Here is a 20,425-nt window from a genome sequence, read left to right as displayed (position 1 = left end):
TTTTTTTTTTGGGTTTCTTCTTAATTAAATTCCCCAGCCTCTCTCTCTCTTTCATTTTATATAACCAACACCATTTAAGTACGTAGAAAGCAATTTAAATTTATAAAAAAAAAAAAAAAAAAAAAAAAAAAAAAAATTTCCATCACCGATAGCTCACCGGCAAAAACAAAAAAAAAACACTTAACAACAACAAACAAACAAACAAACAAATAAATAAATAAATAAATAAAATGGCACAGCCGCACCTCCGGCCACACCCCACTCCACGCCCATCCGTCCCCATATATTTGCACATTTTTTTTTTTTTCCCCAGCCTAAAAAAAATTCAAAAAATTATTATATAAAAGCCCAATGGAATTCCATCTTTCAAATATTTAATTATATTTGGTCCCTTCTCTTTTCCCTTTAACCCTCTCTATAAAAAATTTTTTTTTTATTTAGTTTTTTTATTTAATTTTTTTTTTTATTCTCTTTCTTAATTAATACATAGCTAGGTTTTACCTACCAATTCTAAAATACCTTCTTCTACCATATCCATCCATCACAATGTTGAGAACTTCTATGACTATCCAAAAGCGTCTCTTTTCGTCCGCTCGCACTCTCGCTAAAGACGTCAACAACCTTACAGTCATTGGCGGTGGCCAAATGGGTCTCGGTATTGCCCTTGTTGCAGCAAACAAGGCCGGTGTCAACGTCAAACTCGTCGATACTTCTGATGCTGCTCTCGATAAGGGTATGGCCTTTTTACAAAAACTCCTCTCTAAGGATATCAAGAAGGGCCGTCTTACCGAGGAACAAGCCAAGGACATCACTGCTCGTGTTACCCCTACCACTGATCTTACCGGTGCTCTTAAAGACACTGACATGGTCATTGAAGCTGTCCCTGAAATTCCTGATCTTAAGTTTAAGATCTTCTCCCAACTGGCCAAGGAGGCTCCTGCCGATGCCATTCTCGCTACAAACACCTCTTCCATCTCTATCACCAAAATTGCTGCTGCCGCAAAGGGTGCTGAGAACCGTGTTGTTGCTGCCCACTTTATGAACCCTGTCCCCGTCCAGCCCGGTGTCGAAATTATCCAGGCTCTTCAAACTGATAAGTCCATTGTTGATGATACTCTTGCCTTTGTTGGCCGTATGGGCAAGGTCCCATCTCTTGCTAAGGACTCTCCTGGCTTCATTGCTAACCGTATCCTTGTCCCCTACATTAACGAGGCTGTTATTGTGCTCGAGTCTGGTATTGGCTCTGCCAAGGACATTGATGCCATGATGGTTAATGGCTGCGCCATGCCCATGGGTCCTCTTGCCCTCGCTGACTTTATTGGTCTTGATACCTGCTTCGCCATTATGAACGTTCTTTACAAGGACACTGGCGACTCTAAGTACCGTCCCTCTGTTTTGCTCGGCAAGATGGTTGATGCCGGCTGGCTCGGCAAGAAGTCCGGTAAGGGTTTCTACGAGTACAAATAAATTATAAAAAAAAAAATGTACATCTATCTACCAACCGACATAAAAAAAAAATTTAGGAGGAATTGATTTGTAAAAAATAAAAACGAGAAAGAAAGAAAGAAAGAAAGAAATAAATAATAAAAAAAAATTGTAATTAATGTTTAAGCCAATGCTGGACGTTTTCATAAACGACAAATGTAATGGTGGTAGAAGGAACTACCCGAAGAAGATTGGCTCCTAGTCCCTTGTAAAGACTGCGCAAACCACCTTCGTTGCGCAGAGCATGCAAAATGATTTCTCGTGCATTTTTATAATATCCAGATCCCATTTGTAACCGCGCACGTACCAATTGGTAAGGATATAAAGCAACCGTTGCCACGATTTTAGATGAAGCTGAAAGAGTAATATACTCCCATTGAGCCAATTTATCTGTTGGTAACGATTGAGATGATGATGATGATGATGAAGAAGATAATGATTGTGAATATGCTTTTTGTTCCCGCCGCCGCAGTCGTCGAGTTTTAAACTCATCGTAAAGTGAAAATTGAAGACTTCCTTGAAGAACCCCAAATAACGATGGCATAAATCCACGCCACAATGCACGCACACCTTCCTTAGCCACAATGTCGCGTACACTTACATTCACACGACTTGCCGACGACGTGGATTTGCCGTCCGAAGTCGTTGAAAGGTACCGAGTTTTAAGCACCCAAAGTGGGTTTGTAAGCAACGATGTTGTTGTCCCTGCACTCATGGCACATGCCATATATACTGTTGAAGAATCTGCAACCGCAGCCCACCGGCGCACCAGGTTATCATCTATAGGCTGTATAATTTTATTGTCATCTGTAGTGGGCGCTAATGTTTCTATTGGTCCCGGTGGCAGAGCTTGAGCTTTAAGATAATGGTAAAGAGAAAAGTAAAGCCCCCATGATAATGTATTCCCCACCAAGTTGATTGGCAGACCCCGGTAGAGTGCACGTAAGGTATGAATAGAAGTCGATGTATTGGTGTTATTATTATTAATATTAATACTGTTTATTGATGAGGATCCAACTGAGTTTCGTGTAATGCTTGGGAAAATGGCGGCGCGTAGACGGGACCATGGGTCCGCGGAAGAGGCATCGACTTGGAGCCGCACCTTGATGAGGTCAAGCGGGTGCACGACCAATGTTGTGACAGCACCGGCCGTGATTCCTGCAGCGAAATCTGCATTAAATGCAGATGTTGGCATGATGGATTATATAAAGCCGGTTTATAAAATTCAAAAAAAAAAAAAAAAAAAAAAAAAAAAAGTCTAGTTTTTATTAATAAGACCTTTTTTTTTTTTATTTTTTTGGATTTAAGTTGTGAGTGAGTCTATTATGGATATATAAATAATATTGAGAGGGTGAAAAATTTCACGACACAAGATGGGGGGGAGAGGGAATAGATGGGATTAAGTAATAAATGAGCTTGGGGAGGGAAAAAAAAAATAAAAATAAAACAAGAGGATTCAACAATAAGCGCGGTTTTTTTTTTTAAACGAGCCAAAAGGAAGGATTTCGGAGAAAGAGAGGGCTTTACTTTAGTTTACCTACAAATTTGAATTACTTCTATACTTTTTTTAAATATTAGAGAAATATGAAATTTACCAAAGACTAGAAAGTTTCATAAAATGATTTAAATTTATTTAATTTTTTTTTATTTTCTAATCAATGCCTTTTCAAGTCTTAATAATTTTTCATATTTTTAAATCCAATTTTTATTTTTATTTTTATTTTTATTTTTACTTTTTTTATTTTTTTTATTTTTCCATGTTTTTAAAAAAAGATTTCTATGTACAAAGGAATATATCTTGTTTAAGCAGTGGGGAGAGGAGAAAGGAGCCTAAAAAAATAGTTAAGTTAGCAATGAACAAACAAAAAAGAATCAAGCTATATATATATATATATATATATATATCAATATTTCAATATTTCAATATTTCAATACTCACTTGAAAAGTCCAGGACGGGGTACACTCTGAGTCCAACCAAGGTAGATGATGAAGGGGATCCAACCGTAGTGAACAGTAACACGGCCAAACTCAATGAGGCGAGTGATGCGTTCCTAATTTAAGTGAAAAGGTTAATTAAATTAAATACTTAAAAATAAATTGATTTTAAGAAATATGGAAAACATACCTTGGTATCGTCAGAAAGAGTGAAAGCAGGCATTTTTGGGGTTTTTATTTTTGGATTGATAAATGTTGTGAAGGTTGAAAAGTTCTGGTGGTGGTGATTTTTTTTGATTTTTTTTTTTTTTTTTTCTATAGAAAAGTTTTTCAAAAAAAAAAAAAAAAAAGTAGATAGGTGTGGCAATGATTAGAAAATGATTATATAATAATTACCAATAAAGTGAAACAATTAATTTTAAACATTTTTTTTTTATTTTTTTGGTGGTTTTGAAATTCTACGAAAACAAAAAAAAAAAAAAAAAATGGAAGACCAAAATGTTAATTAGTTTTTTTTTAAAAAAAAAAAAAAAAAAAGATACAAAATAAAAGTTGAATCAAACATACAAATATCGGATAAATTTTAAAACAAGAAAATATTCGGAAAAACTTTGACATTTAGACAATATTTTTTTTTTCTCTCTCTATAATAGTATTTACAATATAAGACGATATTTCTTTTATATATATCTACTGAAGATACCCGATAGATAGCCGGCTAGTTGGATCCGGTTATTTTCTTAACGGCCCTCACTTGTCCACTTGCCCTTGAGTTTGTTTGTATGTAAATTTTTGTTTTTTTTTTATCCTTTATATAGTTGAAATTGTTCCGTGTCTTTTTCAAGCAGCAACAACCGGGATTTTTATTTTTATTTTATTTTTATTAAATTGATCGGTCGAGCTTATCGATGTAACGTCAAAAAAAAAAAAAAAAAAAAAAAAAACGATAAAAAAAAATAACCAACCCGAATTTTTGTCGTTGTTGTAACTACCCAGAAATAATATAGACATAATTCAGCCGTACTTGTTAAATAAACACCGCGATGAGACTCTTTTTTTTTTTTTTTTTATTAATTTTAAAATTAAAAAAAAAAAAAAACGCAAAAAAAAAATAAAAAACCTTTATATAAAGATTGAGAAAATAAAATAAAATAAAATGACTTTCTATTATATATATAGAAATGAAATAAGAATTTAAAAAAATGTAAAGAGATAGATAAAAAAAAAAAAAAACCATCTTAACGGAGATGAGAATGCCGATATTATACTTTGAAAAAAAAAAAAAAAAAAAAAGAAGCAACTATAAAGAAAATCAATCGTTTTATTCAAGTTTTTATACAAGCCATTTTGAAAAATAATAAAATCAAAAAAATAAAAAAATAAAAATAAAAATCAAGTCGTTTCGGTTTACGAGATCCCGCCAAGCACGTCAGTCCTCGAGACCTTTTTTTTTTTTTTTTTTTTCTTTTTTTCTTAAAAAAGATATTTTCTAATGTAATTTCCATCAATAAATATAAATACTTTTAAAAGTCCCTCGAGAATTTCCCTTTATATTTATTTTTTTATTTTTTTATTTATTTTTTTATTTATTATTTTATTTTTAATTCCCATTCAATTGTAATCTAATAATCTTTCAAAATGCACTGCCAAAACCTACAAACATTACCAAACGATGCCCATTATGCCATTGCTGAGTTTCTGACAGGTAACGATCTCACAGCTTTAAGTCAAGTCTCAAAAGCCCTCAGAACAATTTACAATCCACTTTCTTTCACTCATACAATCGCTTCATCATCATCATCCTCTAAACATCCTTCTTCATCCACTACAAAATCACGATCTGTCCCTTCAAAAGCCCTCACATCTCCAAAATCATACACCTCTTGGTTTTGTCCACAATCTATCATTCACCTAGCAATCACAGAACATCTCATAGAATCCCTACCAAATTCGACCCAACTAAGCTATAACTTCCCAGCTCTTGTTGCCATCCAGTTGCTTCCTGAAAACGACCACCCCCATCTCTCAGCCCACACCGTCGTTTCCTTCGCAAAAACCAAAACCAATACCAACAACACCAACACCAATAACACTACAACAACCCTTACTCTTAAGCCTACCCAAAATACCCTCCCGGTCGTCTTCACTGCTGCAACACCAGTCCGTGTGACGGGCAAGCCGCAGCCCCCCCTTCCTCTTCTTTCAAATGACGCCGCGGCTTTTGCCCACATTGCTCACATTGCACTCGACCTCGGCTGGGCGGATCTGCCTGGTCTGGTATCGTTACAATCCTTGTTACCATTATCGCAACATGTCCATACTCTCACTCTAAAGGCCATTGAACCAAGACTCTTTGCGGGGGTGCTGGCTGCAATCCCCTCTTGCTGGCCCAACATTGAAACCTTACGCGTCGCATTGCTCGTGTGCTGGCGCAAAGAAAATATCCGCATAGAAGCAGCCATCCAACATATTCCGAATATCCCTAAATCTATCCCTAACGTTGTCCTTAGCTTGGACCCTCTTCACGATGATGACGACCATCCCCCCCCACTTATGCTCGATTTTGATCGTGCCGCCCAGCTCCCCGATAGCCAGATTGTGCGAGCGCCGGCCGTCTCGCACGTTATTATGAACGAGTGTATCGGAACAAAGGGTGATACTACCCCAGTCGCCACTTCCTCTTCTACTATCCCCTCCCGCCGTAATGCAATTGAGTTCCCCGGCCTGCGTGCTCTCCAACTGACTCTTGGTGTACCTTGGAACCGCATGTCTACAGCCGCTTGCTCGGCCCATACCCTTACCACCCTCTACTTGAGAACCAACCCCAATTCCCATAAACTGCATCAAGAATGCTTGTTTTGGCTGCTAGATGATTTCCGAGAGTTTACAAACCTCCAAAGACTTGCCATTTCTTTTGCATCTGCAGGCTCTGTTAAAGGCAACCCGCTCGCAGACTTTTCACCATATTTTGCCTGCATCCGCAAACATTATACATCAAGTAACGAACCACCAAACAAAAAATGGCTCACAGAAATCCTTAACGATTCCATAGACTGGGCTGCTCGACCTACCCTTGCCGATTGGCTCCAATCTCTTCTTATTTCGTTTGCTGGCAAACCAGACCGTGCAGTAGTTATGATGTTGCCCATGTTCCGCATGCTTGCCAAATCTCCTGCCGAATTTCGTGCAATGACCCGCACATTTCTTCTCGAGGCTTTTGCAGAAAAGTGTCTACACGGTCTACCTCGCCTCGAGTATCTTGCCGTTGATTTTGGCTCAGATATCGGGGTAGTTTCTCCTGGCATGACACGCCTTGTCAATTACCATACAGGACTCAAGCAGATGCTGGTCCAAGAAACTCTTCTTGATGGTGAAAGTATGGTTTTTGAACATCACGAACCACATATGGCTACAGTCTTGGGAGGAACTAATAAACCAAGCTCTTTGGTTGCACAAACTGTCGTTGATATGGAACAAAAACGAACATTCACACAACCCTTTTTCACAACTCTACCCGCGACTGAATCTTCGATTTGCGCGCAAAGTAATTTCTTTGTTCAAAACTTTGACTCTGTCTTTTCTGATGAATCATTTTCAGGATGGTTATAATTTATTTAATTTTTTTCTCATACAATTAATAAAAAATAAAAAAAAAAAAGAAAACAAATTACTTTTAAACATATCTCTATAATTTTTTTTTATTTAGTTTTATCAGCAATCACATTTAAATCCATCCGCTAAACTCATCCAACATACAGTCCCCTGTATATAGAGGTACTGTGGGCTCCTGTTCCGCCAGCGGAAACTTTCGTTTGCGCTTAAGATCAAACAACACATTATTAAAACAAAACTCTGTCGTGCTCATCCGATACTCCACCTGTGGCAGTACCGGAGGTGGGTATGTAGTCTGGTGTTGCAGCAAAACTTGCTTAATATTCGGCGGTGGTTTTGTCAATAGCAGCTGCAGCCCAGGCGACGGATATATTTGCTCGGTTGTTTGAAAAAACACATACTCAAGTGCAGGAAGTTGGGTTCGCATACTCACCAGTAACGCTTCCATAAACATCATGTAGTTGAAATCTTTGTCAAAATGGAAGCCAGAATCCCACATTTGGTCAACTAATCCAATCGGGTCAGTAACAAGCTTAGTACATAAGTATACCGTCGGGTTTTCCAACATCTCTTCAAGATAAGGAATGGCATCAAGATCATGATAAAAAATTTTCGCATCATACTCTGACACCACATACTCAAAAAAGTCCTGAAGCTCTAATTCAGACAAGTGCTCGCAGTTGGCCAGCCGCCGCGAAAGTAAAACTAGAATGTTGCTTAATTTGTCTGAATTTTCAAATACAGATGCCATAATTATCTTGAATACACGCAGATTCACAAACCGATCTATCCAAAGCACAAAAGGCATTGGATAAAGATCGTCAATCTTTAATTGAATATGAGTCAACTTTTCTCCAAAATTTTCTACCGGCATAAAATTCAACCCCTCAATTATTGTCGATGGATGAAACACAAAGCTTTCTTTCCTCAACCGTGGTAAATCCAATATCCCCAAAATGTTGTTCTTTTTATCAATAAGCAATTCAGAGTCTTCAATCCATGTTACAGCTTCAATCCGTAGGGTTTCTCTAAATATTTCATGACCATATCTAATTGCTTTCTCACAATCATATTCTACCAAAATCATATTGCATGTTTTCAATGTGGTTGGCAATTCAGAAATCTCCTTTGTTGCTGAAGTTAAGTAAAAGATAGTTCCATTAAACCCATACTCAAAAGAAAATGACAAATTCTCAAGCTTTGGCCAAAAATGAACTCGGTGTAACAACGCACGGTAAATATTATCATCTAAATCATGAATCGCCAATGTTACCAGTTGTGGCAATTCTAACTTTTTTATGAATTCAGCAGTGATACTTTCTCCGTCTGTAAATGTAAGTTCCCGTAGGGTCATTCTTAAATCGTTACAGCTCAAAAAATTCTTCAAATCACATCTGTAATAATCCAAAATTCTTAAATCCCAGAAAGGAACGTTAGCAGACTCATTGTTCTTGCTAATGACTTTCCGCAATGTTTTAATAAATGGAGAGTCTAGTAACTCATACAAGGTATTTAAATCCAACTGTGGAACCATGTTTAAGAATTCAAGATTCGGGTATTCATCGCCACGAAATGGCGTCGAAAACATGCCTCTGTCAACTTGACATTTTTGATCAATATGTGCACATAAAAGCAACTTCTCCACACGTTTGTTCATGAACCAGCCAAATTTTGTTGGGTTTTGAAACACTCGTAATGGTACTGGGTCGTGTGCGCTATAGCAGTCCTCTAACTCACTGCGTAGATAATGCATAACCATTTCCGGTTTTTCGTCGGGCAAAACTACACATTTGGTCCATCGGAATCCACAGTACACCAGCCGAATTTTGGAACCTGTACTGCTTAGATTCTTAATGTCGGAAGCCGCAAGATATTTGGTCAGCTCAAAGTGGATTTCAGCAGGAAGGTCTTGAAACTGGTGCAAGTAAATTTTGGTATCTGCCTTATTAGCTTTGAGCAGTTTCGAAGAGTTTACCAGTGGAGCATCAGAGACCCATCGGTCAAGTTTTTTTTGACAAAAAGATATAGAGTTGCGCCACTGGGCTATCATGGTCTTGATATCGGGGGGTTCTGATAAAGATATTTGTTCACATGTTTTCTGAAAGAATTGTAAAGTGGCTTCGGTATCTGCATTTAAATCACTACCATTGATGTCCTTGAAGTCCTTGACATCCTCAACGCTCTTGACATTTTCGAAGGTCTCGACATTCTCCACGTTTTCTGCGCGTTTTGCGGGAGTTCCGTTTGATGCCATTTCGATTTGTGAGTAAAAGACAACGGGAAAAAAGAAGATGAAATCAATTCATCACTGACAAACAAGAAAGAAAAAGAAAAATTATAATAATATTAGAGAGGTAGAAGTGGAGAATATTTTGAAATTAAGACAATCAGTCCACGGTTTATAGAGATCCGTCTTGCGGTCAGTATTTTTTTTATTTTTATTTTTATTTTTTTATTTCTTACTACCCCCTCCTTCCTTGATCATGGTATATAGTATTAACTAGCGCTGATGAAAGGGTAACAAGTGTGCAGTTTGGTGCGGCTCGGGAGATCCGGATAAGCGCACTTTTCCTAATCAAGATAAAAGCCACCCAAATGCCTCGGCTGGTTCAAGGGAAACTTGAATCCCATGGAAGGTACATGCCGCCCACTTTGATATTAAGAAATGACAAAATTGAAAAGTATGAAAAGTATGAAAAGGAGGAGAAACAAAGATTTAAAGAATAAAAACAAAAAAAAGAAGAGGGAAAATAAAACGTGCGGGTAATTTTTTTTTTTAAGTAGGGGGGAGCAAATGTGAAGAATTTCACTCTATGCTGAGGTTTTGGCTGATGAAAAGAATGGTGGAACTTTTCCGGACAACTTTTGCAAAAAAAAAATAAAGTTACTGGATATAAAATTCAGATCCGTCGGTAACCGAAATTGTTAGTTATTTAATAGTAAGTTAGCCACACGTTTTCGTGATGTCTTGTAATTTATAAATATCGCCATCAAAACGCGATTGAAGTTTTCAACTTTTTCAATAAAAAAATATATATATTTTTTCACAACCAAAAATAACATATAGATACATATATTTTAAATGTATTTCTTGCCATTAAATACCAAGCACTTTTATAATTTCCTCAACTGTTTTCCCCCCCCCAACAATTTGATTGCAGTGAACTGCTGACAGCCACTGCTTGAGTAGTGTGCTGCGGTGTGTCTGATGTGAGAATTCGTTAATAAAGAATAAGCAGTTATATTTTTTTCAGTGCATTGACTCTCAGCATTTCCTTTGAGTTTGTGCCAATTCAAAAAACAATGAAATACTAAGATTTGTGAATTATTTTCCAATAATTGTTTTATTTTATTTTTTTATTAAAAAGAAATAATGTACTTTGTTTCAGTTTTATAGCTCTAACCTTTACTCTTTACGCTTCAAATTCAGGCAAGAATTCTTAAATGATATTTGGCAGGTTATGGAAATAGCTAGGCAATATTAATAACAAAAAAATCAATTCTGATCAAAACTACAACTTTTACCGGATAATTCAAAGTTTGCAGTGCTTCAAAAAAAAAAAATGCAATTTACTTTAAATAGCTAACATATTTGAACCATTCTCACATAATTTTTGTTTTTAATCTGGTTTCATGAGATTGCCTGAAAATATAAAGATTTCACTTAAAATTGAACATCCATACAAGTTTACCATGGTGATTAAAAATTAATTACATATCGTTTCAAGAAAAAATAATGTATAAGAATCCTTCGGTACAAGTGCTATTAAAAAATATCGTTTTTAATACCACAGATGATGTCATTTGAATTCGCAAACACTACATTGCTTTTCTCTTTTCTAATCGGGCCCAAAGTACTCAGAATCTAAAACTACAGATAAATAGTTTACTTGGTTGAATGTCAAACAATAAATCTTGCATTTCTTGGGTGCTATTACTATTCAAAATGATAAGCATTTTTGTTAGAGAAACTATTTCATCTATAGTCTCTAAATTTTTTAAAATTTCCTTTAAATACCTAATTCAATCTTTGAGCGATCTTTTATCAAAATCTGTAGAGTGATTTTAAATAACACTGAAGAAATTATACTATTAAATCAAGGAAACATAGCTTATAAGGTAATTACCAAAAAAAAAAATTGCATTGATATGGGATATTTGAATAATGTTTACTGTTTTAATTTCTTGGAACTTGATTAATGATGAGTATCAGCCAATACTAGAGACATAAGAGTAGCTTGTATGGTACTATTAACAAATATAAATATAACCCCCTCTTAAGTAAAGTGTAGCAAAAAAGTTTTAAAATCATTAAATGCTTGGTTAAACTCACTTCTCAAAAAATTAAGTATTCTTAAAGGTTGTTTTTAACTTTGGAAAATATCAGGGAATCAGGTTTTGATCTAAAGCAAAAGTTAATTTAACCACATTAACAGAAAACCCAAATGCTTAGCTTGGTGAATTTGAATATCAATAATGAAACTACTCCTTTTCTAGAAATTATTGAAATAAAAGACAAATTCTACATACCATCCTTAAATTTTTCCCTAAAATAGAAAATCAGCCGAAAATCAAAACTAAACTTGGTTGTTGTTAAAATTTAAAATGTCCAGCGTTAAGTTGTTGATATTACAACTGAATGAGAAAAACAAACTAAGTTAAAGTACTGTATACATGTATATAAGACCATATTTCAACCAGACACTAAATTAATTCATAATATGTTTAAATCCAAGCTTTGCCGGTCCCTGATTTTTTTTTAATTAAAAGGGCTTTACGTAACTTTTTCTCCATATTTTTATCAAGTGGCTGAAACTAAGCATTAAGTGGCTCAACATTCAGTATACCACCCAACTTAATAAGCTCATAACCATGTTCCCTTTAAACATAATGTTGTAAATTACGACAGAAAAAAATCATTTGGTAAAACTAGTCGTACTGGAAGTACTCTACATTTCCATTCACCAATTTATCATAAGGTTCTGGGTTCCTGAATATCCATCTAACATTTGTTTTAAACTTCAGGAACAACCCAGTTGCCCATATTATATTTAGATAAAAATCTTAGTCAGCAATCACAGGTACTTTTTTTATTTTAACTACCAGAGTATATCGTGCTTAAATCCCATTTTTAATTAATTCAACAAACTCCAATATATATATCTACAATCTGGCAGAGAACCAATGGATATAATCCCCTAAAAATAATATTTTTTTTTCTCTTATTAACTAATTACTACTATATACTCTCTCTTTAAATTGCATTAATTTCTTCTAAGTACTTAAGTACAACACCTCCTGCATCAGCTTCATCCTGCACAATACCCTTAATGGCAGCAACACTGCCCTGTGCAACCTCTTCTCTCTTGAACCAAATGTGATATCTTCGGACAAGAGCCTTGGCAACACCTCGAGCCCACCACAAAGCCCATCGCTTGCTCTCAGCGTCTCGTGATTCCTTACTTCGAGCAAGCTGTTCGGTCTTGATGTGTCTGTAAGGAGCACCGCTGTCCTCCCATTGTGAGGTGTAATATGCATCGTATCCAGCAGAAGCATTTCCAGCTTCAGGGCTGGCACCACGTCGCCGTGAATTGCCTCCATGATCATCGCGGTACCGCGAGCGGTCGTCTTCATCGTCACTATATCGGTCACGATAAGCATAATCATTATCGTAGCTTCCACGTCTACGACGACGAGAACGACCATCCTCGCCATCACTGCGGTCACCGTCATCACCGTCACGGCCAACTACAACATCACCTTCATCCTCAATTACAACATCTTCTCCATCTGCTGCAACGTCGCTGTGTACGTCATCGTCATCGCGGTCACGACCAGACCGTGCTGCTTCTTCCTTTTGTTCTGCTGCAGCCTTATCTGATGCTTCTGCAAGCTCAGTAGCCACACGAGCATCCTCATCCATGTCATTGATAAGACGAGCAAATTGTGTCAGCAAATCAATGAGAAGCTCATCACGCTCAGATTGGGCTAACCCAGAACGAGCAGGTGGGGCCTCTTGAGCAAACTCAAGAACGCTGGTAAGAGACTCCCATCCATGGGCTGTTGCTAACAATCGCCAATGGGGCCAAAGGTTGCGTCTGTTCTTGCGCTTTGTAAGGGCTAATGCACGCTGACGAGTTTCACGGTCCTCTTCAGTTTCTTCGTAAGGAGCGCCATTTAAGCTCTCGGCTCTTAATGCAATTTCTTGCAATTGTCGTTGTAATCGCAATTCTTCTTTATCTTCAGATTCATCAACATTATACTCCTCGCCATCACCGCGCTTGTAGTCAAATAAAAGTTGAATAAAAGGCTTAGGGGCAATAATACCTTTTCTGATAAAGATCTGCATCACAAGGAGACCAATGTGCGCCTGTTCAATCCAATACTCAAGAATCGATTCAATGGCAGCCGTAGGATCTAAACTACAGACATCAACAAGCATATCCTTAAGCTGGACAGTAAGTAACTCAACGTGGGTTAGCGATCGACTGCCCAAATCACAAACAGTGGAAACAACCATGTCGACAAACGCAGAAGTAGGATCTGTGTCATCAGCAAAGGATGCAGCTTTCTCACGGAGCTCTTGAAGCACTGTGCTAATGGCATCGCGACCCGACTCCCCTGATTCATCATCAGCGCCATCCGCACCGGGGTTAGCACTAGTTCCGCCAGTTGTAAGTAACTCGCGGAACCGAGCCATTTCTTCAGCACATGGAGAAGACTCCAAAAGCCATTTAGATGTGGGGGCTTGTAAAACCTCAGGAAGACATCTGCGTGCTACGTCAACAGGAAGTGTGACTCTCACGCGTTCAACATTACTGAGACGAACCTCCTTAAGAATTAGCTGCTGGATGAAAACTTTCTTGGGGTGAAGATCTGGCAAGTGAATGAAGTACATCCATTCATGCCAAGTCCAAGTAAATAAAAAGTTGGACAAATGGTGAGAAAACCAATCAATAATGCGGTGGTTAAGCTCAACATCGAGAGTGCCAATGTTATCATATAAAAATCTAATTGCACGACCAAGAACATTGGCCACTGTTTGGGAAGAAAACTTGCACATTTTAATTATAATGATGTGCATGTAAACGTTGCGTAAACTGAGAGGACTGTTGCGTCTCATCACCGTAACGGAACCATCTTCATTTTGTTGAAGATTGTCGTTAGTAAGAATCTGATCATATTCTTTAAAGTTACCAGGAAGTCTCATAAGAATATCTAAAATGGAGTCCATACAAAGGTCTTCACTCTTCCAAGTGGAAGCAGAAGGTGCAGTCTCATGAAGACTAATGAGATTTTCAATTGGGATTCCAGGTGTTGTGAAAGCTGTTTTAGATGCGTACCAGTCAAAAGTTAGTAACTGATGTGCCACTTCATTAGGGTTGAAATCCATGAAATTGATGGTTTCCTGAGTAATTTCACGGAAAACCACAGCTTCTATTGTAGTAGGAGGAGGAACTGTCTCTAAGCCACGGTTGGGGAGATAGACTGTTAAAAAGAGTCTGGGGGCAGGACCACCATAAGGACCATAGTAAGGGGAAAGAATCAAAGATTCTGGTTCTGCAAAATGAACTGCAGGAAAAGAGTGACGTACAATTGGTGCATCTTTAGAAATATCCAGTTCAATAAGACGTGGAAGATGAATGAACGATCTCGTTTCAAGTCCATTTTCTTCAAATCGGTCAATAGCTTCAGCAATTGCATGGATATAAAGGGGTGGCGTGTATGGTGCTTTTTCCCCAGCATCAGAAGCATCTTCATCAGTAGTAGGATGGTCAACAAAGGGGTAGATGATTGCACGATTAATGACACTTTTCGTTTTTCGGTAGAGTTCAATAAACTCTCGCGATTTTTCAATTAGTTGAACAATAGTGGCCTTAGTTTCAGGAGGAGAAACGTTCAATATGATTGACGAGCAAAGATATGGAATTGAAAGCACGGCGGTTGCATAGAATTCTTCAGCAAGCGGACATCGCATGGAACCTTTGAGAGTTTGCATGGCAATTGCACGATCAAGTAGCGTATTTAAAAGCTTGATTGCACCTGATTGTGACGGATCACTTGTTTTTGATGATTCTTCTTCTGCATCTTGTTCATTTTCTTGTTGAATGGGCTCACCTTCGGAGATAATGGGGTAAAGGCACACAAGAAACCGTGTAAGAGCTTTTGTCAAAGCCCAGTCGCTATCGTTAACAGCATTTTGCAGACGCATGTGGAAAGATTCAATAGCAATTTTTCCAATAGCTGAGTTTATACTGTTTGCAACCTGGATTGCGCATGAAAGAAGTGGTGCTTTGTGAGGTTGTTCGAGAATAGTAGCTTGCATCGTGTCAAATGCAGGTAATCGCTCAGACTCGGCAAGATCTACAAGATTCTTGCCCAGATACCCGACAGAAGCGGACACTGGATACTTGGACTAAAAAAAAAAAAAAATAAATGTTAGAGTAAAAAAATTTTGAAAAACGCGTCAAAATATATATAAATAGAAAAAAATATACTCACATCTTCAGCTATTCGAGCAATGAAGGTGCGAACCTTGAGAAGCAAAGGAGGGGGCGGTGGTGGAGGTCTACTATACCGACTTTGTGATCGAGATCTGATACGACCACCACCGCTCTGATAGCTTCCGGAGCTACCATAGTTTTGTCGTTTGTATCCGCGCGATTGTCCCTGAGAGCTTCCATAATCATCATCATCTATACAAAGGTTAGTAAGTTATAAAAAAAATAAAAATGAATACTAAAGTACACACTTCTTGATCGTTTTCTTCCTCGGCCAGAGGAATAGTCGTCGTTATCCATTGTTCAAATTGAAATTGATAACACCGGCTTATGTTGTGTATGTCGTTTGGCAGCTTACGAGTTGAAAAAAGTGGCACTTATTGGAGAATTTTCAAACAAAAAAAAAGTGAATAATCCGGGTAACTATTTGTTACAATATGTTCTATTACATATTTTTGCAATTAAAAATAAGCATACTACTTTGTTATACAATTTTGACTTTGTTTTTATCCATTTTTAAAGGATTGTAAATCACATGAGTCTTAATTAATGTCTAAAGGGTTGGTATAAATCATAATCTAAAAAAAGATTTTGTTTAAAGATTTCGAGTAAGATTTCGAGTAAGATTTGGGGTGCGTATTCGAGCCTAGTTAAGAAATGTCACTTAAATAAGTTCGTTTTTCAAACTTTTCTGAAAAAAAATTTTTTTTTTTAAAATTTGTGACATATTTTCATTACTCAAAACACTGAAATGAAATATGATATAAATAAAATTGTAGCAATGGTTCTAAAGTAAGCATATATGCTTATATTGGGCCAGCCTTACAACATCATTTAAAAAAAAAAAAAAAAATTTCATACGTAATACATTTTTCTAGCTTTTAAGGCCATTTTGAAATTTTTTTTCTTTTTTTTTTTTTTCCTTTTAGTGAAATAGTAGAAACAAAAGCAAAAAGGATGGTGTTAATGCTGATGTGATATAATTTTAACTCATGAATAATAATAAACAATTTTTTGGTGAAGATCTAATTAAAACATTTTGCAATAAGTTGTAAATTCACTTTTAAGTCGATGTAAAAATTTTTTTTAGTTTTAAGCATTTTAAAATTTTTTTTTTCAAAAGGCGTACATATACATGTATCTGCAAACATTTTCGGAAAAATGGTTTAAAATTTAAAATCTAGTTCCGAATTAATAAATTTGTTTGAGTATTATTATTTTTATTTATTTCACGCATACAAATTACAATTAAAAAAGTTCGTGGGAAGGAAAGAAAAAGGGAAAGAAACAAGAAAGAGAGGGGGCATCAAGGATTCATAAACGGATTGCAAAACGAAAAAAAAAAAAAAAAATCAAGATATAATGTATGTTTAAGAAGCAGAATCGTAAAGTTCGTCAATAGCTGCCTTGTTGTCTGCCAGAATCTTTTTCCGGTCGAGTTTCTGAGCGCTAGTCAAGAAACCATTCTGGGGAGTCCACTCAACATGTGAAATGACGGTACCCAATATCAGTTCGATGCCCTTAAGACCAGCATCCTTGCCTGTTTGAAGCATGCTCTTTTCAATAGCAGACTTGACTTTAGGATCGTGAGCAATGTCTTCGTGGTGCTCAACGCCAAGCTCAGAAGCGAGTTTCTCCACATTAGCAGGATTAGTCACAACAATAGCAATAGGCTTTACACGGAACTCGTCAGCATAAACGCAAATGTTAATAATGTACTGGTTAGAGCGGTAGAGTGACTCAAGCTTCTCAAGAGCAATGTACTCGCCATTCAGAGTCTTAATAAGGTTTTTTCTGCGGTCAATTAGCTTCAAGTGACCAGTTTCGGTCCATTGACCGATATCTCCAGTGCGGAAATAGCCGTCATCAGTAAAAGCAGCATCAGTTTCTTCTTTGTTCTTGTAGTACTCGTTAGCAACAGAGGCACTCTTGATATAGACTTCACCCTGATTATTTTTAGCATGATAGCCAGCTTCTTGAACATCAACAAGCTTGACAGTGACAGCATGTGTCAGTTCACCAATTGTTTCAAAAGAGAAAGATGAAGGTCTCATAATAGTGCACATGGCATTTGTTTCAGTCAAACCGTAACCAATAACCATAGGGCAGATGAGAGTGGTGATAAATTCCTGAGTAAGACGCGAAACAGCAGCACCACCATTGAGAACAATGCGGAGGTTGCCACCAGTAGCATCCTTAATCTTCTTGAAGATAAGATTGTCAACAAGAGGACAGGGGATATTGTGGTTGAGAAGGCGCAACTTAGTGCGGTAAGCAGTCCAAAAGATCTTTTGGGCAATTGGTGAGAGTTGGCCAACTTTGGATAAAATGCCCTTGCGAACAGTCTCCCAAACTGCAGGGACACCAATCATAACATTTGGCTTAAACTCGCGAATGTCACCGGCACACTTGCGAACAGACACATCAGAAATAGTTTTGACGGTACCGTAACCTAAAACACCACCCCAAAAGAGAACAGCAAGTTCAAATGTAAATTCAAGAATATGAGCCAGGGGAAGGTAGGCAAGCAGACGACTACCTGGAGGAATAATGTCGTGGCCAATGTTGCCTGAAATGCCTCCAATAGCACCAATAACATTGCGGTTAGTAAGAACAACACCCTTTGGTGGACCGGTAGAGCCTGATGTGTACATAATAAGAGCAACGTCTTCAGGTTCTGGGCCAATTGGTTCAGAATAGTTTTGCTTTCCCAAGTCAATAACCTCCTGGAAGGTATAAAACTTAATTTCAGAATTAACAGCCAAAACTTTTTCTTTAGCAGCGATTTCAGAGTCCTTTGTCATAGGTTCGGCTGTTACAATGATACGAACATTGGTAGCTTGTTGGAGAGGGCTTGCAAGACTGCCTACAATGTTATTGTCGCAAAAAACGGCAACAGAACCAGTTTGGGTCAAAGCATGAGTCAGGCCATCTTCACCTAATGTATCGTATGCAGTGGCTGCGGGGATGGCATTCGCATTTAATGCAAGAGCTGTTTGAAGCCAATAAGCCGAAGTTTGAGCATATATATGACAATTTTCCTGTCCTTTAGGCTTAATTCCAATTTGGAGCAATCCAGCGGCATAATTATTTACCAAGTCCAGAAGCTCCTTGTAAGAAATGTAAGAGTAGGGAGAAAGCTCAAAAAACTGCCACTGCTTCTCTTGTTGAACAATTTTACCTTCAACTTTCTTGGAAACTGTTTTAATTTCAGTGTGCACATCCACTATCTTACGAGAAGCCATGGCGGGAAGCGAAGAGTATTCTTTTTCAGCCCAAATGAGCAGATTGTAGATAGTATTTATTTGCGGGTTGTTGTCCGGGTATAGCCAAGGACCATCACGAGCTCCAATATTTCGGCGAGGAGCAGTTTCGCCTTCCTTGGCCTCGCCAACAGGAACCGTGACGGGGACTCTGTTGTTGAGCTTAATCTTGACTGGGGTAGCCATCGTATAAGATTGAATAGATATGGTACGAAAAAAGATGAAGATGAAGATGAAGATGAAGATGAAGATGAAGATGAAGATGAAAACTAAGATGAGAATAAAGGGAAAAGAGATGGAGAGATAAGATGGATTGATTAGAGAAAATAAAGCAATAAAAAATTATAAAAAAATTTTCTCCTATATGTTTTTAAGAAAAGAAAAGGAAAAAAAAAAGGAATATTTCGGGGTATTTATATAACAGAATTATTGAACCTATTCGTACCACCAGACCCATATAAACAAGTTATTACATACAACAAAAAATTTTTATTTATTTAGGACACCCCCAACGCGGAGACATACGACCCCTCATTCGGGTCACATGACGTACATATATATCAAGCATATAATAAATAAGCCAACAGAAAGCCCAACCTTCATTCTTAAGATAGACTTAAGTTTATCTGGGTTTTTTGCCTCCCCGCACAGCCAAGACCCAGTTAAGTAGATATATATGTGACGTTCTAAAATTTATGCAAATCATTCAGTGTTTTCGCGGGGCAAAAGGTTCAGAGCATTGAGTAGAAGAAAAAGTTATCATGTTGGGAAATATATGGGCAGCATTGACGAATCTTTGGGGTGCGGTGGCGCACATCACCAACAAACATTAGGAGTCTTTTAAATTCTGACGTTTAAAAAAATAAAATAAAAAATTTTAAATAAAAATTTAAATAAACAAAAAAAAAATACACGTTGATGTTATTCATGGTTAAGTAAATTATAATTATTAATAAACTCCGGTCCCAAAGCTCGAGACCCGCCACCCGCCACCCGCCACCAGCAACAAGTACAAAATTACCTTTTTAATAGTTTAAACGGCCGCATTTTAAGCCTTTCCGTACTGGGAGACTTGCTGACAAGTTTTTTTTTTTTTTTTTTTTTTTGTAAAATAAATAAATAAATAAATTGTTTATAAACATCTTATTAACACCTGACTGGCTGCTTAAATATGTCTGACAAACCTCAACAAGTAGCAAAAAAAATTGCTTGGCTTTTCGGTAACTTTTCATGATTCAACTAGAAAAAAAAAATGCTGAACATACTAAAGAGCAAAAATTGTCCTCAAGGTAACTTGCTACTGTGTTTCCATGGCTACGGATTTCACTCCCGGTTCCGGTTTCTTTTTTTTTTAATTTCTTTCTGTCTATTTAAAGGTCCGTGTCCCGACCTTTCTTTTCTTCCCTTTCTTTTTTATCCCCCCATCAAATAAAAAAAAAACAATGAACAATCAGTGCACGGCCTTCTTTTTTTTTTTTCATTTTACTCTGAAGACCCTCGGTAGACTCCAAAACTTTCTATATTAGTGATTGGTAATCATCAGATTTTGCTGCCAGCTCCCATTTCCGGAACTTCATGGCCAGTTGGTCTGCTTCTTTGCAAGGCTTTAACTACGCCTTATTTATGCT

The 20,425-nt window shown here is 37.2% G+C and overlaps 6 protein-coding genes across 6 annotated transcripts; 2 read left to right on the top strand and 4 right to left on the bottom strand.

Moving 5' to 3' along the window:
* Nucleotides 1-546: 546 nt before the first annotated feature.
* SAPINGB_P005040 (uncharacterized protein) lies at nucleotides 547-1,467 on the top strand (the record flags this gene model as incomplete). The annotated part of the gene is made up of 1 exon (XM_031999755.1): nucleotides 547-1,467. The coding sequence occupies one exon, from the start codon at nucleotides 547-549 to the stop codon at nucleotides 1,465-1,467; it is 921 nt and encodes a 306-aa protein (XP_031855646.1).
* A 133-nt stretch (nucleotides 1,468-1,600) lies between these two features.
* Nucleotides 1,601-2,680, bottom strand: SAPINGB_P005039 (uncharacterized protein; the record flags this gene model as incomplete). The annotated part of the gene is made up of 1 exon (XM_031999754.1): nucleotides 1,601-2,680. The coding sequence occupies one exon, from the start codon at nucleotides 2,678-2,680 to the stop codon at nucleotides 1,601-1,603; it is 1,080 nt and encodes a 359-aa protein (XP_031855645.1).
* A 2,379-nt stretch (nucleotides 2,681-5,059) lies between these two features.
* On the top strand, nucleotides 5,060-7,030 carry SAPINGB_P005038 (uncharacterized protein; the record flags this gene model as incomplete). Its single annotated transcript, XM_031999753.1, has 1 exon — nucleotides 5,060-7,030. One exon carries the CDS (start codon nucleotides 5,060-5,062, stop codon nucleotides 7,028-7,030), a length of 1,971 nt encoding a protein of 656 aa, XP_031855644.1.
* Nucleotides 7,031-7,145: 115 nt separating this feature from the next.
* Nucleotides 7,146-9,287, bottom strand: SAPINGB_P005037 (uncharacterized protein; the record flags this gene model as incomplete). The annotated part of the gene is made up of 1 exon (XM_031999752.1): nucleotides 7,146-9,287. One exon carries the CDS (start codon nucleotides 9,285-9,287, stop codon nucleotides 7,146-7,148), a length of 2,142 nt encoding a protein of 713 aa, XP_031855643.1.
* A 3,000-nt stretch (nucleotides 9,288-12,287) lies between these two features.
* SAPINGB_P005036 (uncharacterized protein) lies at nucleotides 12,288-15,834 on the bottom strand (the record flags this gene model as incomplete). Its single annotated transcript, XM_031999751.1, has 3 exons — nucleotides 12,288-15,449; nucleotides 15,536-15,729; nucleotides 15,786-15,834. The coding sequence occupies 3 exons, from the start codon at nucleotides 15,832-15,834 to the stop codon at nucleotides 12,288-12,290; spliced, it is 3,405 nt and encodes a 1,134-aa protein (XP_031855642.1).
* A 1,070-nt stretch (nucleotides 15,835-16,904) lies between these two features.
* Nucleotides 16,905-18,983, bottom strand: SAPINGB_P005035 (uncharacterized protein; the record flags this gene model as incomplete). Its single annotated transcript, XM_031999750.1, has 1 exon — nucleotides 16,905-18,983. The coding sequence occupies one exon, from the start codon at nucleotides 18,981-18,983 to the stop codon at nucleotides 16,905-16,907; it is 2,079 nt and encodes a 692-aa protein (XP_031855641.1).
* Nucleotides 18,984-20,425: the final 1,442 nt, after the last annotated feature.

This window comes from Magnusiomyces paraingens (genome assembly GCF_902498895.1).
Source record: "Magnusiomyces paraingens strain CBS 517.90 genome assembly, contig: contig4, whole genome shotgun sequence".
In the NCBI taxonomy this organism is placed as follows: Eukaryota; Fungi; Ascomycota; class Dipodascomycetes; order Dipodascales; family Dipodascaceae; genus Magnusiomyces; species Magnusiomyces paraingens.
Note: the sequence above shows the minus strand (reverse complement) of the source record. Positions and strands in the feature narration are given on the sequence as shown.